The sequence below is a fragment of the Urocampus carinirostris genome, chromosome 12 (genome assembly GCF_059441175.1).
Source record: "Urocampus carinirostris isolate Australia breed hairy pipefish chromosome 12, RoL_Ucar_1.0, whole genome shotgun sequence".
NCBI classification, from domain to species: Eukaryota; Metazoa; Chordata; class Actinopteri; order Syngnathiformes; family Syngnathidae; genus Urocampus; species Urocampus carinirostris.
The window spans coordinates 39,055,101-39,067,216 of record NC_142360.1 but is presented as its reverse complement, the minus strand read 5'-3'; the positions used below and the strand labels follow the sequence as shown (position 1 = coordinate 39,067,216).

Here is a 12,116-nt window from a genome sequence, read left to right as displayed (position 1 = left end):
GAAATAATTTAAGGACGGGTCCGATGGAAAGTGGAACAAATTGGTAGTAAACTGTGTAGTAAAGCAGTATAGATCAGGGGTCCTAATTTAGGTTCCATAAATCCCTGCCTGACAGTATATCGATTTTGAAATCAATAATTCATCAAACCCTAATAGCATTCCTTTGATTTCACCTTTTGTGTTTCAGTATTACGAGATGTCCTACGGCCTTAACATCGAAATGCACAAACAGGTAAGCTTCCCGTTCTTTCTCCTCTGCGTAGACTTTCCAAGCTCTTCCCCTGTTGTCGGTCCGCCCTCCCTCAAATATCGGTTAAACGGGCTCCCCACGGGCGAAAAAATTTCCTTTCTAATCACTCTGGCCCCCGTCTGTCTGTCTGTCACGGCTTCTTCTACTATTTCTTTTTGTCTCGGTTTTTTTTCTTCTTCTGCTTTTAATTCGGTTCCCTCTTGCGATTTTTCTCTTTATCTTCACTCTCCTTGCTCCTCCTGGCAGACTTGGAAAGTCCATGCTGGATTTCACTTGAAATCAGGTCACTGCCTTCCTGCTGCTTACTCGTTTTCTCTCCCACTCCTTCGTTCATTTCGCCTTCTCCATCGTTTCACTTTTGACACAACCCCCCACCCTACACCACCAATCCCTCCACACTCTTCGCTCTGATGTTGATTTTTCTCCCTATCTTCCTCCTTTTTTTCCTCCTTGCCCACCCGCTTCCTCATCTCTCACAAGAACAAGCCTCACAAAGAAATATGGCTGGACAACTCCAAAGTGAGTGGGCCTTTCACAAGCGAGAAAAGGTTTTGTCCACCACTTTCAGCCTACAAGTAAATTCTTACGCCAGACCCTAAACCCGACATGATTTAAATCTTGGTCCAGATCGGGCCTAAAATTTTCGCTCAGGTCAGGCAGATCTTCTCTCTCGCTTATTGTAACATCTCCAACCCACCCATCATTTTCATACATTAAAAACCCGCTTCCTCATCTCTCACAAGAACAAGCGTCACAAAGAAATATGGCTGGACAACTCCAAAGTGAGTGGGCCTTTCACAAGCGAGAAAAGGTTTTGTCCACCATTTTCAGCCTACAAGTAAATTCTTACATCAGACCCTAACCCCGACATGATTTAAATCTTGGTCCAGATCGGGCCTAAAATTTTCGCTCAGGTCAGGCAGATCTTCTCTCTCGCTTATTGTAACATCTCCAACCCACCCATCATTTTCATACATTAAAAACCCGCTTCCTCATCTCTCACAAGAACAAGCGTCACAAAGAAATATGGCTGGACAACTCCAAAGTGAGTGGGCCTTTCACAAGCGAGAAAAGGTTTTGTCCACCACTTTCAGCCTACAAGTAAATTCTTACATCAGACCCTAACCCCGACATGATTTATATTTTGGTCCAGATCGGGCCTAAAATTTTCGCTCAGGTCAGGCAGATCTTCTCTCTCGCTTATTGTAACATCTCCAACCCACCCATCATTTTCATACATTAAAAACCCGCTTCCTCATCTCTCACAAGAACAAGCGTCACAAAGAAATATGGCTGGACAACTTGCTGGATAGTTTTTCATGCTCGCCCCAGTGTTATTTTTTTTGTGTAGCATGAAAATAACGAAAAGTAAGGAAAGTGTGGCATTGTTAACACATACTCTGTGTATTACTATCTTTTACTTCTCTCTTGCTGTGTACTCATTTGCTTATTAATATATTATTTGTATCCTTTTGCAAATGTTTTACCCTTTTAAATTGCTTGCAATGAAAGGATAAGCCCTCCATTTTTGGGATACTTGTATAATGTGTCACAAGTCAGAAACGGAGACGGGACCCAATAGCGTAACGTTCTTACTCCGTTTTATTGAGAAAGAGAGCAGTGCTTGTTTCCACGATCAGATGATCGTCGGTCACGGGTAGTTGATGTCAGAAAAGCGAAAGTGGCACTTCCGTGTCGAGCGAGGGTCGTCGTAGACAGCGAGAAAACAGGTAGAGGGCCGGGACGGAGGAGCAAAGCAGAAACGGGTCCAGAAACAGGTCGGCAACAGGTATCAGGCAGTAAACAGGACAAAACGGGACGATGGCCGGGACGGAGGAGCAAAGCAGAAACGGGTCCAGAAACAGGTCGGCGACAGATATCAGGCAGGAAACAGGGCAAAACAGGTCGATGGCCGGGAAGGAGGTGCAAAGCAGTAGCGGGTCCAGAAACAGGTCGGCGACACGTATCAGGCAGGAAACAGGACAAAACGGGTCGATGGCCGGGGCGGAGGAGCAAAGCAGGAACGGGTCCAGAAACAGGTCGGCGACAGGTATCAGGCAGGAAGAAACAGGATAATGTCGGAGAGTACAAAAGCTTGCCTAGCTGAGAGCATAGGTTTGCAGACGGCCCGACAGCTTCCTCTTGGAAGGCGGGGGTTTAAAAAGAGTCAGGCAGCCAATCAGCGACCGGGGCTGTCGGCGAATCAGCAATCATGACATGATGACAATGAAGACCATTCACTCATTCATTTATTCATTCTCGACTTGTCACAGGTCCCTGCACTGTCGATTCTGCGCCGCCCGCCCCGCTCTATTCCTCCTCCCCCGCCTCATTGTCACACCTCCGCTTCACCCCATCCCCTCCGCTTGCATTTCATCGCCCCCTCCATCTCTTCTTCTCCTCCTTCATCATCCACTGCTTCTTCCCCCCCCTTCCCTTCCCCGAAGATGTCATTTAGCGGTTGAAGTTCTCTAACAAGAAATCATTGTGTCTCTCCTGGGCAGGCGCGGCCGAGGGACGGAGAGGCTGATGGATTGGGGGGAGGAGGGGGGTGTAGTTGGGCGAGAGAGAGAGAGACAGAGAAGAGAAGAAAAGGGAGAGGGTTGCGAGTTCAGTCCGGCGTCAATAAATCACTTAGGAGGGAATGGGCTTGCGCGCTCATACTTGCACAGGCTGGCCGTCAACGAGACAAACAGCCTGCAGGCGTAATGATGTTAGCATGATCTCTGCGTGCATTTCATTAGCCCGCATCGCTAATCGATAGAATGGGAAAGGGGCCCCGCCCGGATTGTTTTTCGGACGGTTTTGGTTCGAATCCGATGGCTGTTTTGTTGGGGCGTTACCGTGGCAACGCAGTTTGTGGGGAAAGGCTGGAAACAACAGTCTATAACCTAAATAGCACATGTTGGAGGTGCTTCTCAATTGAAACAAAGCTGTTCGGGGCGGAACACATTAGGTAGGAATGTCTTCCGCCCCGAACAGCTACGTTAAAAGCCAGGTAACGTCCACCTTTTGCATGATGTAACTATCCAGCAAATAACCCCCCCCATTCCTCCTACTTGATGTGTTCCGCCCCGAACAGCCTTTATTTCTATTACATTTGCTTTGTCATCTACAAAAGAGACTTTTTTTTTCCTTTCCCTCCTTTCTTCCTACTGCCTTTTGTCCTTCCTTCTTTTTTGCCTTCCCTCCTTTATTTCTTACATTTTATTTATTTACCATCCTTCCCTCCCTCCCTATTTCCGTACTTCTTTCCCTCCTTCCTTTCTTCCTTTCCTCATTTATTGTTTCTTTTCTTCCTTCATTCTTATTTGCTTTCTTTCCTTCCCTCCCCTTTTCCTTGCTTCCTTTCCCTCCTTCCTTACCTCTTTCTTTCCTTCCTTCCTTTCATCCTTCCCTCCCTTCTTGTTCCTTCCTTTCTTCCTGTTTTTCTTCCCCGATTCCTTATTTCTTCTCTCTACTCGCCTTTCTTCCTTCCCTCTTTTCTTCAACACCTCGTTTTTCCCTCCTTCCCTCCTTCATTTCTTCTTTTCTTTTCCCTTCATCTTTATTCCATTTTTCCTTCCTATCCTTCTTTCCTTCTTCTTTTCTCGTTTCCATACTTCCTTGCTCCCCTTTTTCTTGATTTCTTCCTCCTGTCTTTCCTCTTTCTTTCTTCTCTCATTCCCTCACATAATAATTGCCTGGTATTGGTGCCCTCCATCCTTTCTCCCTTCCTTCCTTCACTTCTTCTTTCCCTGATTTCTTTTCTTCCCCGATTCCTTATTTCATCTCTTTGTGATCTCCTTTGTTACCTCCATCTTTTTTTTTTTCAATCCCTCTTTAACTTCCTCCTTACTCCCTTTGTCATACCCCCTTTCTTCCTTTCCTCTTTCTTTTCTTTTCTTCTTTCCCTATCTTTAAAATCCTTCTTGAATCTTAAATTTGATGAGTATAGATCAGGGGTGTCCAACCTTTTTCAAGAGTCGAGTTCCTTTTTGTTACTAAATAGTGCAAAAGGCACCCAGTTTGATATCCATTTTTTCAATTAGCAACTTAGCTCGTTGGCTTGCTAAACAGCTAAAAGGTAACTTGTTAGCTAGAAAGGAGTAAAAAACGAATAGGGAGCTAGTTAGCGAGTTAAAAGAGTAAAAAGCTAGATAGAAAGCTAAAAACCAAGCTAGATAGCTATCTAGAAAGGAGGCCGCGAGACAACACTCAGAGAAGCGCAAGAGAAAAACAAGCTGCAGGTTGAAATATGTCAACTTGATGTTGCCAAAGCCAGGTGCCTCGAACAAAGACACTGTACATGTATTTATTTTTCTCTCTCTCTCTCTCTCTCTCTCTCTCTCTCTCTCTCTCTCTCTTTCTCTCTTTCTCTCTTTCTCTCTTTCTCTCTTTCTCTCTTTCTCTCTCTCTCTTTCTCTCTTTCTCTCTTTCTCTCTTTCTCTCTTTCTCTCTCTTTCTCTCTTTCTCTCTTTCTCTCTTTCTCTCTCTTTCTCTCTTTCTCTCTTTCTCTCTCTCTCTCTTTCTCTCTTTCTCTCTCTTTCTCTCTCTCTCTCTTTCTCTCTCTCTCTCTCTCTCTCTCTCTCTTTTTTTTTTTCCCACTTTCTCTTTCTCTCTCTTTCTCTCTCTTTTTTTTCCCACTTTCTGTCTCTGTCTCTTTCACTCTCTGTGTCTCTTTTTCCCTTCCTTCGTTGCTCTTTGTCTCTTTCTCTCTGTGTCTCTTTTAACCTCTTTTGCTCTAACTTTTTTCCTTTTCTCTCTTTCTCTCTTCCTACCCTTCACGCTTTCTTTTCTCTTTTCTCTCCTTCTGTCTTTCTATTCCCCTTTGGATTTCTTTACTCCTCTCCCTTTCTTTTGCCCCTCTCACGACTTTTTATCTTTTGTTTCTCACGCTCTCTCCCTCGCTCTCTTTCTCTTTCTTTGTCCCGCCCTCTCTCCTTTTCCCTCCCTCTTTCTCTTTTATTTATCTCTCTTTTTCTTTCTCTTAAATCTACTAGTCCGGCCCACGACAGAATGTTTGTTCTATCGTGTGGCCCAAGAGTTAAAATGAGTTTGACACCCCTGGGTTAAATAGACACAGTCAAGGGCAATCGGGCGGCGCAGTGTTTAGCGCGTGTGTGGCACAGTTCTGAGGTCATGAGATCGAACCTTCCTGTGCGGAGTTTGCATGTTCTCCCCATTCCAAAAACATGCCTGCCAGGTTAATTGGCCTAACCAATTGTCCCTAGGTGTGAATGAGCGAGTGAGTCGTCGGTCTCTGTGTGTCCCCTGCCCACTGCCCGAAGACAGCTGGGATGGGCTCCAGCACCCCCGCGACCCTACTGAGGATAAGCGGTGCAGATCATGGATGGATGGATAGACACAGTCGACCAATAAAAACCCCTAGTATATGCAGTACCTATGATTTTATAGAGAAGGATGGAAAATCCTACAGAATGCATCTACTGTCCAGTTCAAGCATTTGAGGGGGCACACACACCATAAATCGATTTTTTTTTTTTTTGATTGTGAAGGTTTTTGTGTGTTTTGTGTGGGCAGAGCAGATGCTCTCCATGAATATTTCAGTCCGACACCCCGGCAAAGATTCCATTTGCATGGAGCAGATGTAAGCGGCTGAAATATTTAGCACCCGGGTCCGGGGAGAAGCGGGCCGCGGCCACGGCGTGTGGTGTATTCCTTTCACTTTATTCATGGAATGTGTCCCTCTCCCCTCCCCCGGCCCCTATCTTTTCCCTACTCTCAGACGGAGATTGCCAAACGGCTAAACGTGATCTGCGCTCAACTCATTCCGTTCCTGTCACAGGAGGTAGGACCTTCAAACACCGGCACCCCACACGTGTGTACACGCAGGCACGTGCACGAGTGTTGACTGAAAATGGGGGATGCGGGGGGGTACTCAGCTTTTTCTCCTTTTGGGCTCGTGTTGTTCTGTGGGTTTTTTTGTCGCGTATTTGACCAATTTCAATCAATTCGGTTTATTTTTTCTCTCTTTTTTTCTCCTTGTTTCTCTTTTTTTTCTATTTTTAGTCTTTCACACTCTGTTGCTCATTTCCTCTGTCTCTCTTTTGCTAGCTTCCTCTCTGTCTTTTGCTCTCCCTTTTTCTTTTTTCTTTTCTCTTTCTTAACCTCCGTTTTCCATTTTCACCCGTGTTTTCCTCTTTCTCTCTTTTTCTTTTTTCTCTTTTCACTCTCAATGTCACTTTCATTTTCTCTTTTTTTCCTCTCCCCTCTCTTTCTTACTTTCTATTTTTCTCTTTCCTTATCGACCTTTTGCTTTTCTTTTTCCCCATTTTTTCTTTTCTCTTTCTTTACCTTTCTTTTTTCCATTTTCACCCAGGTTTTCCTCTTTTCTCTCATTTCCTCTCATTTTAATTTTTCTCTTTTCACTCTCAATGCCACTTTTATTTTCTTTTATTTTCTCTTTTTTTCTCTCTCCCCTCTCTTTTTTACTTTCCATTTATCTCTTTCCTTATCGACCTTTTGCTTTCTTCCTCTCTCTCATTTACCTACTATGATGTTCCTTTCTTTTTCTCTCTTTTGCTTGCTTTCTCTCTTCCCTTTTTTTCGTTCCCTTTCTTTTTATTTTAACTCCTTTTCACCTTTTCTCAATCTCATTTCCTTTATTTATCCTTTTTATTGTGTCTTTCCCTCCTTTTCCCTCTTTCACCATTTTCTGTTTTTTCTTTTCTCTTTCTTTACCTCCCTTTTTTCCATATTCACCCGTGTTTCCCTCCTTTCTCTTGTTTCCTCTCATTTTCTCTTCCCCTGTTTTCACTCTTAATGTCACCTTCATTTTCTCTTAATTTCTATTTTTCTCTTTCTTTATCGACCTTTTGCTTTCTTCCTGTCTCTCTTACCTACTTTTATGATGTTCCTTTCTTTTTCTCTCTTTTGCTGGCTTTCTCTCTTCCCCTTTTTTCTTTTCCCTTTTCATTTGAACTCCTTTTCACCTTTTCTCCAATTATCTCCTTTCTCTTTACAATCTCATTTCACTTATTCTCTTTTATCTTGTCTTTATTTCCCTCCTGTTTTCCTCTTTCACCCTTTTCTCTCTTCTCTTTCACGTTTGTCATTCCTTCTCTCTGTCTCCTTCTTTTTTTCTTCCCCCTTTTTCACTATTTCTCTTTTTCTACTCTCATTGATTTATCAAGTTTTATTCATATTTTTTGGGTGATTTTCTGATTTGTATTAGATTCATACAATGTTTGACAGTTTGCAAAAATACACTAATTTGGGAAAGGTTAGTCCAAAAGTTTTTGTTGGAAGACAAAATATTCTAAAAATGAATGTCCTCAAAATAAAAGTGTTTTAGTAATGTGTAAATGCAAAAGAATGCAGTGTTTGTACGGGTGCCTAAAATCCTTAAAAACGCTTGAATTTTAATGATGTGTTTTCAAGGTCAGGAAAATGCTTTGGTGAATCGTTGCTGTGGTGGCTTTCCATTAATGCGTTGTCATGTGAAGCGCCTCCTACTGGTTGTACCCAAGACAGCTCTATTTAGAAAACTGGCTCTTTTGGTGTGGCTTACTAAGAAGAGCTGGCTCTTTATCTACAATTATATTATAACCAATTTAGACACAGATCCTCTGAAAAACATACCAGAAAATGGGAAATAAGTAAAACACAATCGGCAGTCCCTAACATTAAAAGATTTAGTGCGCTCTGCTTAAGAGCGTTGAAATGAGTCCAATTTTGGCTCATTTTTGGGGTATTACACATACAGTACATCCTTTTTGTCTTCCGTTCACTTATCGAGCCTTTTCCGCGTTTGTTAACAAGTGTGAGCATGCATTTTCGAAGCAGATTGGCAGAATTCATGTCAGTTTACAGCAACCCATAGACATTGCCGGGAGGTAGGACCTCGAAACACCGGCATCCACACTTGTTTACGCATGTGCGATAGCAGCAAGATGCAGACTTTTTCTGGTCAAAATCAACAAAAACATTCTTTTGATCGACGCTGGATTTTTTTCCTTTGAAGGACTGAAAAATTGGCCTTGGAAGTGCTTGATTTTGGCCATGAAAAGTGTACAAACCTTGCCGTCCCCGACTATCCGGTCACGTTCCCGTCATACATGTCGACTAGCTCTTCATGCTAATCAATCCACTTTCCATGCAATGAATTTTAATGAGAGCACCGTTTGTCCTCTGAGTGACCTCTCCCTTTTTCTCCCCCCTTCCTCCTCCCCCGTTTTCCAGCACCAGCAACAGGTGGTCCAAGCGATGGAGCGCGCCAAACAGGTGACCATGGGGGAGTTAAATGCATCCATTGGGGTACGTGGGCTCCCCCCTCTGCCTCACGTTTATTTTTCTCACCCCTTTTCCCTCCCCCGTTCAAAAATGATTGATGATGCTCCCAGCACAATGATTGGCAGTCCTAAAGTGCTGCGATTGGACTTAAAAAGATCACATCCCAGTTAGGCCCACGACCCCGACTCGCGCATTTCTCCCGGTTCACTTCCTGCTTTTCTTCCCGCCGCCGACCCCCTCCCCCGTTTGGCTCCTGTGAGTCACCCCTGTTTTCTTCCCCCCCCGCCTCACCCCCGACCCCTGCAGCAGCAGCTCCAGGCGCAGCATCTCTCCCAGCACGCGCAGGGCCAACTACTGGGCCCCCACCCGTCGGGACTGCCCCACCCGGGGCTGGCGCTGGGCGGGGGTTCTGGGTTGTTGGCCCTATCGGGGGCCCTGGGGGCCCAGCTGGCCGCTAAGGACGAGCGGGCTCACTTAGAGGCCGTCGCCGCCGCTGCCGCCGCCGCCGAACATCACAGAGGTGAAGGAAAAAACCCTTTTCGTATGAATTGATTTGGAGCAGGGGTCCCTAATGTAGTGTCTTCTACTTACCGTAAATTCCGGACTATAGAGCGCACCTGATTATAAGCCGCACCCACCACATTTCGGGAGGAAAACCGATTTTGTACATATACAAGCCGCACCTGTATATTAGCCGCATGCGCCCACCTTGAAAAAATGCAGCACAAACACAAAATTAACCCATACCCGACACAGTCCAAAAATCACAGCCGGCATAATGAACGGAAAATGATATCGGCACTTAATGTTTGATGCAGACCTGCAGAGTCCGGGTGCCCGTTGAAAGTAATCCAAGGAAAAAAGTGTATATTTCCAAAGGTAAGGGTGGGAAGAATATATACCCAATATTGTCGGCCGCGTCCACAAACACATCTCACCTTTACTCCACTTCCCGTCAGCCCGCGTTTGCCCCGCCCCTTCTTTCTCATTTGCTCGTGCAAAACATATCAGAATAAGTCTCTAAAATAAACACATTACAAAAATATACAGTTGCAAATACATATTATACATGGTTACACATATTTACAAAGAAAGACGGTACACCGAGAGAGTTTTCAAAGCTTTAATAATAATATTATAACTTTCATCCCAAACCGTGCCTGTGAAGGGTAGCAACACGCTACTAGCCACACGCTCGCAAATTAAAGTTTACGTGCAGTAGCTCTGTTTCCTTCTTTATCGGACTGCTCGATTGCGTTTAGCTTGTGCTTTTCTTTTTGCAGTTTGCATGGTGAGGATATGTCTACGCTAATTTAATTTGTGCACAAGCTAAGAAGTTGCGGTCTTCCTCGGTGCATATATTCCACCGGTCTAAATCTTACCTTTTGTACTCCAGCGCCACTGACGGCTGTTAAAAAAATTACATAAATTGGCCGCATTACTGAATAAGCCGCAGGGTTAAAAGTTTGGGGGAAAAGGAGCGGCTTATAGTCCGGAATTTACGGTAATTTCCATCACACGACAAGCAGGGTATTTTCACACCTATCACGCGCGCAGTTTTAAAGGGCGCACCTTCCAGTTTGGTACTCACGTTTTAAACAAACTCCTCGAAACGCTTCATTCTCTGTCTTGGAAATTAAAAGCCGCACCCAAGCTTCATTTTCCGAGTCACTTTCGGTGCCGCGTGGTCCTTCGGGAATTGTGCCGGATTTTGAAAACGATCGAACGACAGTCCGAGCAGAAATTTTTGGGAAAAAACCCTTTTTTTATGACTTGATTCGGAGCAGGGGTCCCTAATGTAGTGTCTTCTACTTAATTTCCTTCACACGACAAGCAGGGTATTTTCACACCTATCGCGCGCGCAGTTTTAAAGGGCGCACCCTCCTTTGTCAAATGAACAGTTTGGTACTCACATTTTAAACAAACCTTTTGAAACTCTTCATCCTCCGTCTCGGACATCAAAAGCTCCGCCCAAGCTTCATTTTTCGAGTCACTTTCTGTGCCGCGTGGCCCTTCGACAGTCCGAGCAGAAATTTGGGGAAAAAAACCCTTTTCGTGTGACTTGATTTGAACCTGAAGTGACTGGGGGGATGAAAAATTGTGGACATCGAGTGTTCTAAAATGAGGACACTTGGGGTGGTCTCATTTTTACACTAAAACAATTGTCTTCATTCTACTTCATGTCCTTCACACGACAAGCAGCGTATTTTCACACCTATCGCGCGCGCAGTTTTAAAGGGCGCACCCTCCTTTGTCAAATGAACAGTTTGATACTCACATTTTAAACAAAGCAGTGAAGGAATACAAATGTTGGCTTTGGATGCGCTGTTTTTTAATATTTTGGATCTGTCCTTTTGTCTGTTTCGTTATGGACCTATGAACAACTTTGGCTGGAACCAGACCGTGAAGCAGGACCTGTGAGTATACAACATTTCACAATTTAGCCATGTATTATATGTAAGCACGCCTTTATTATTTTAAAGCCCTAATATGTATTTTTAGCAACCTCTAGTGGTGTAAAAAATACCTTATTCATTTAAGTAAAACGATATTTATTAAAATAATACGCAAAAACTCATAAGCTTAACTATTGGGTTTAGAAATTGTCCGCCATCTTGATACTACGGAAGCCCGGATGAGTGTTTTGTGTAGCTTGTCTCTTTGGTGCTTTTAGCATTTATGAGCCACTCGCCTTCCCCTACATGTGATAGTCACCTTAATGTCCACTGTTTCATCCTTTAGCCACTCATATTAGCCCTCTGAATTGTGTATCCTTGTTGTTGTATCCTTCAGGCTTCCTTGGTGTGCTTTCGTCAAACGCTAACACTTCAGCTCTGTTTTAAGCTACAGCGACCTCTAGTGGTGAATTATTAAGCCTTAGTACATAAAGTCAAGTCATATTTCTATAGCCCTTATTTCTCAAGGAGTCTCAAAGGGCTGCACAGATTATTGTAAACTACAGACTATTATGACACCATCCCCTGATCTAAAACCGACATGAGGGCACGGAAAAACTCATAAACATGTACAAATCAAATAGTCATGTTTAGTTGGATGGCCCTTAATCACAAGGAGTCTTAAAGGCTGCATAGACCACAGACTGTTACAGACTATTGTTACACCATCCCCTGATCTAAAACCTTCGTGAAGGCAAGGAAAAACTCAAAAAACATGTCGTCAAGTCCAGTCTTGTTAAAATTGTGACACCCTTAATCACAAGGAGTCTCAAAGGGCTGCAAAGACCACAGATCATTGCAAACTACAGACTATTATGACACAATCCCCTGATCTAAAACCGACATGAGGGCAAGGAAAAACTCAAAAACAAGTCAAGTCAAGTCCTGTTTATCTGTTTGGCCCTTATTCACAAGGAGTTGCACAGACCACAGACTAATGCAAACTACAGACTATTATGACAGCATCCCCTGATCTAAAACCTTCATGAGGTCAAGGAAAAGCTCAAAAACATGTCAAGTCAAGTCCAATCTTGTTAAAATTGTGACACCCTTAATCACAAGCAGTCTCCAAGGGCTGCACAGACTATTGCAAACTACAGACTATTATGACAGCCTCCCCTGATCTAAAACCGACATGAGGGCTAGGAAAAACTCAAAATCATGTCAAGTCATGT

The 12,116-nt window shown here is 43.8% G+C and overlaps 1 protein-coding gene across 5 annotated transcripts in view; it reads left to right on the top strand.

Annotated features, from left to right (window-relative positions):
* tle2a (TLE family member 2, transcriptional corepressor a) overlaps window positions 1-12,116 on the top strand; it is a 108,942-nt gene that overhangs the window by 78,966 nt on the left and 17,860 nt on the right. For 2 of the 5 annotated variants that reach the window (XM_088349327.1, XM_088349331.1), the window contains 5 exons: window positions 188-232; window positions 5,979-6,041; window positions 8,435-8,509; window positions 8,792-9,005; window positions 10,886-10,902. In XM_088349327.1, coding sequence (XP_088205453.1) covers window positions 188-232; window positions 5,979-6,041; window positions 8,435-8,509; window positions 8,792-9,005; window positions 10,886-10,902 — 414 coding nt within the window. The remainder of the gene's footprint in view (window positions 1-187; window positions 233-5,978; window positions 6,042-8,434; window positions 8,510-8,791; window positions 9,006-10,885; window positions 10,903-12,116) is intronic. The other 3 variants (XM_088349330.1, XM_088349329.1, XM_088349328.1) reach the window with 3 other exon arrangements.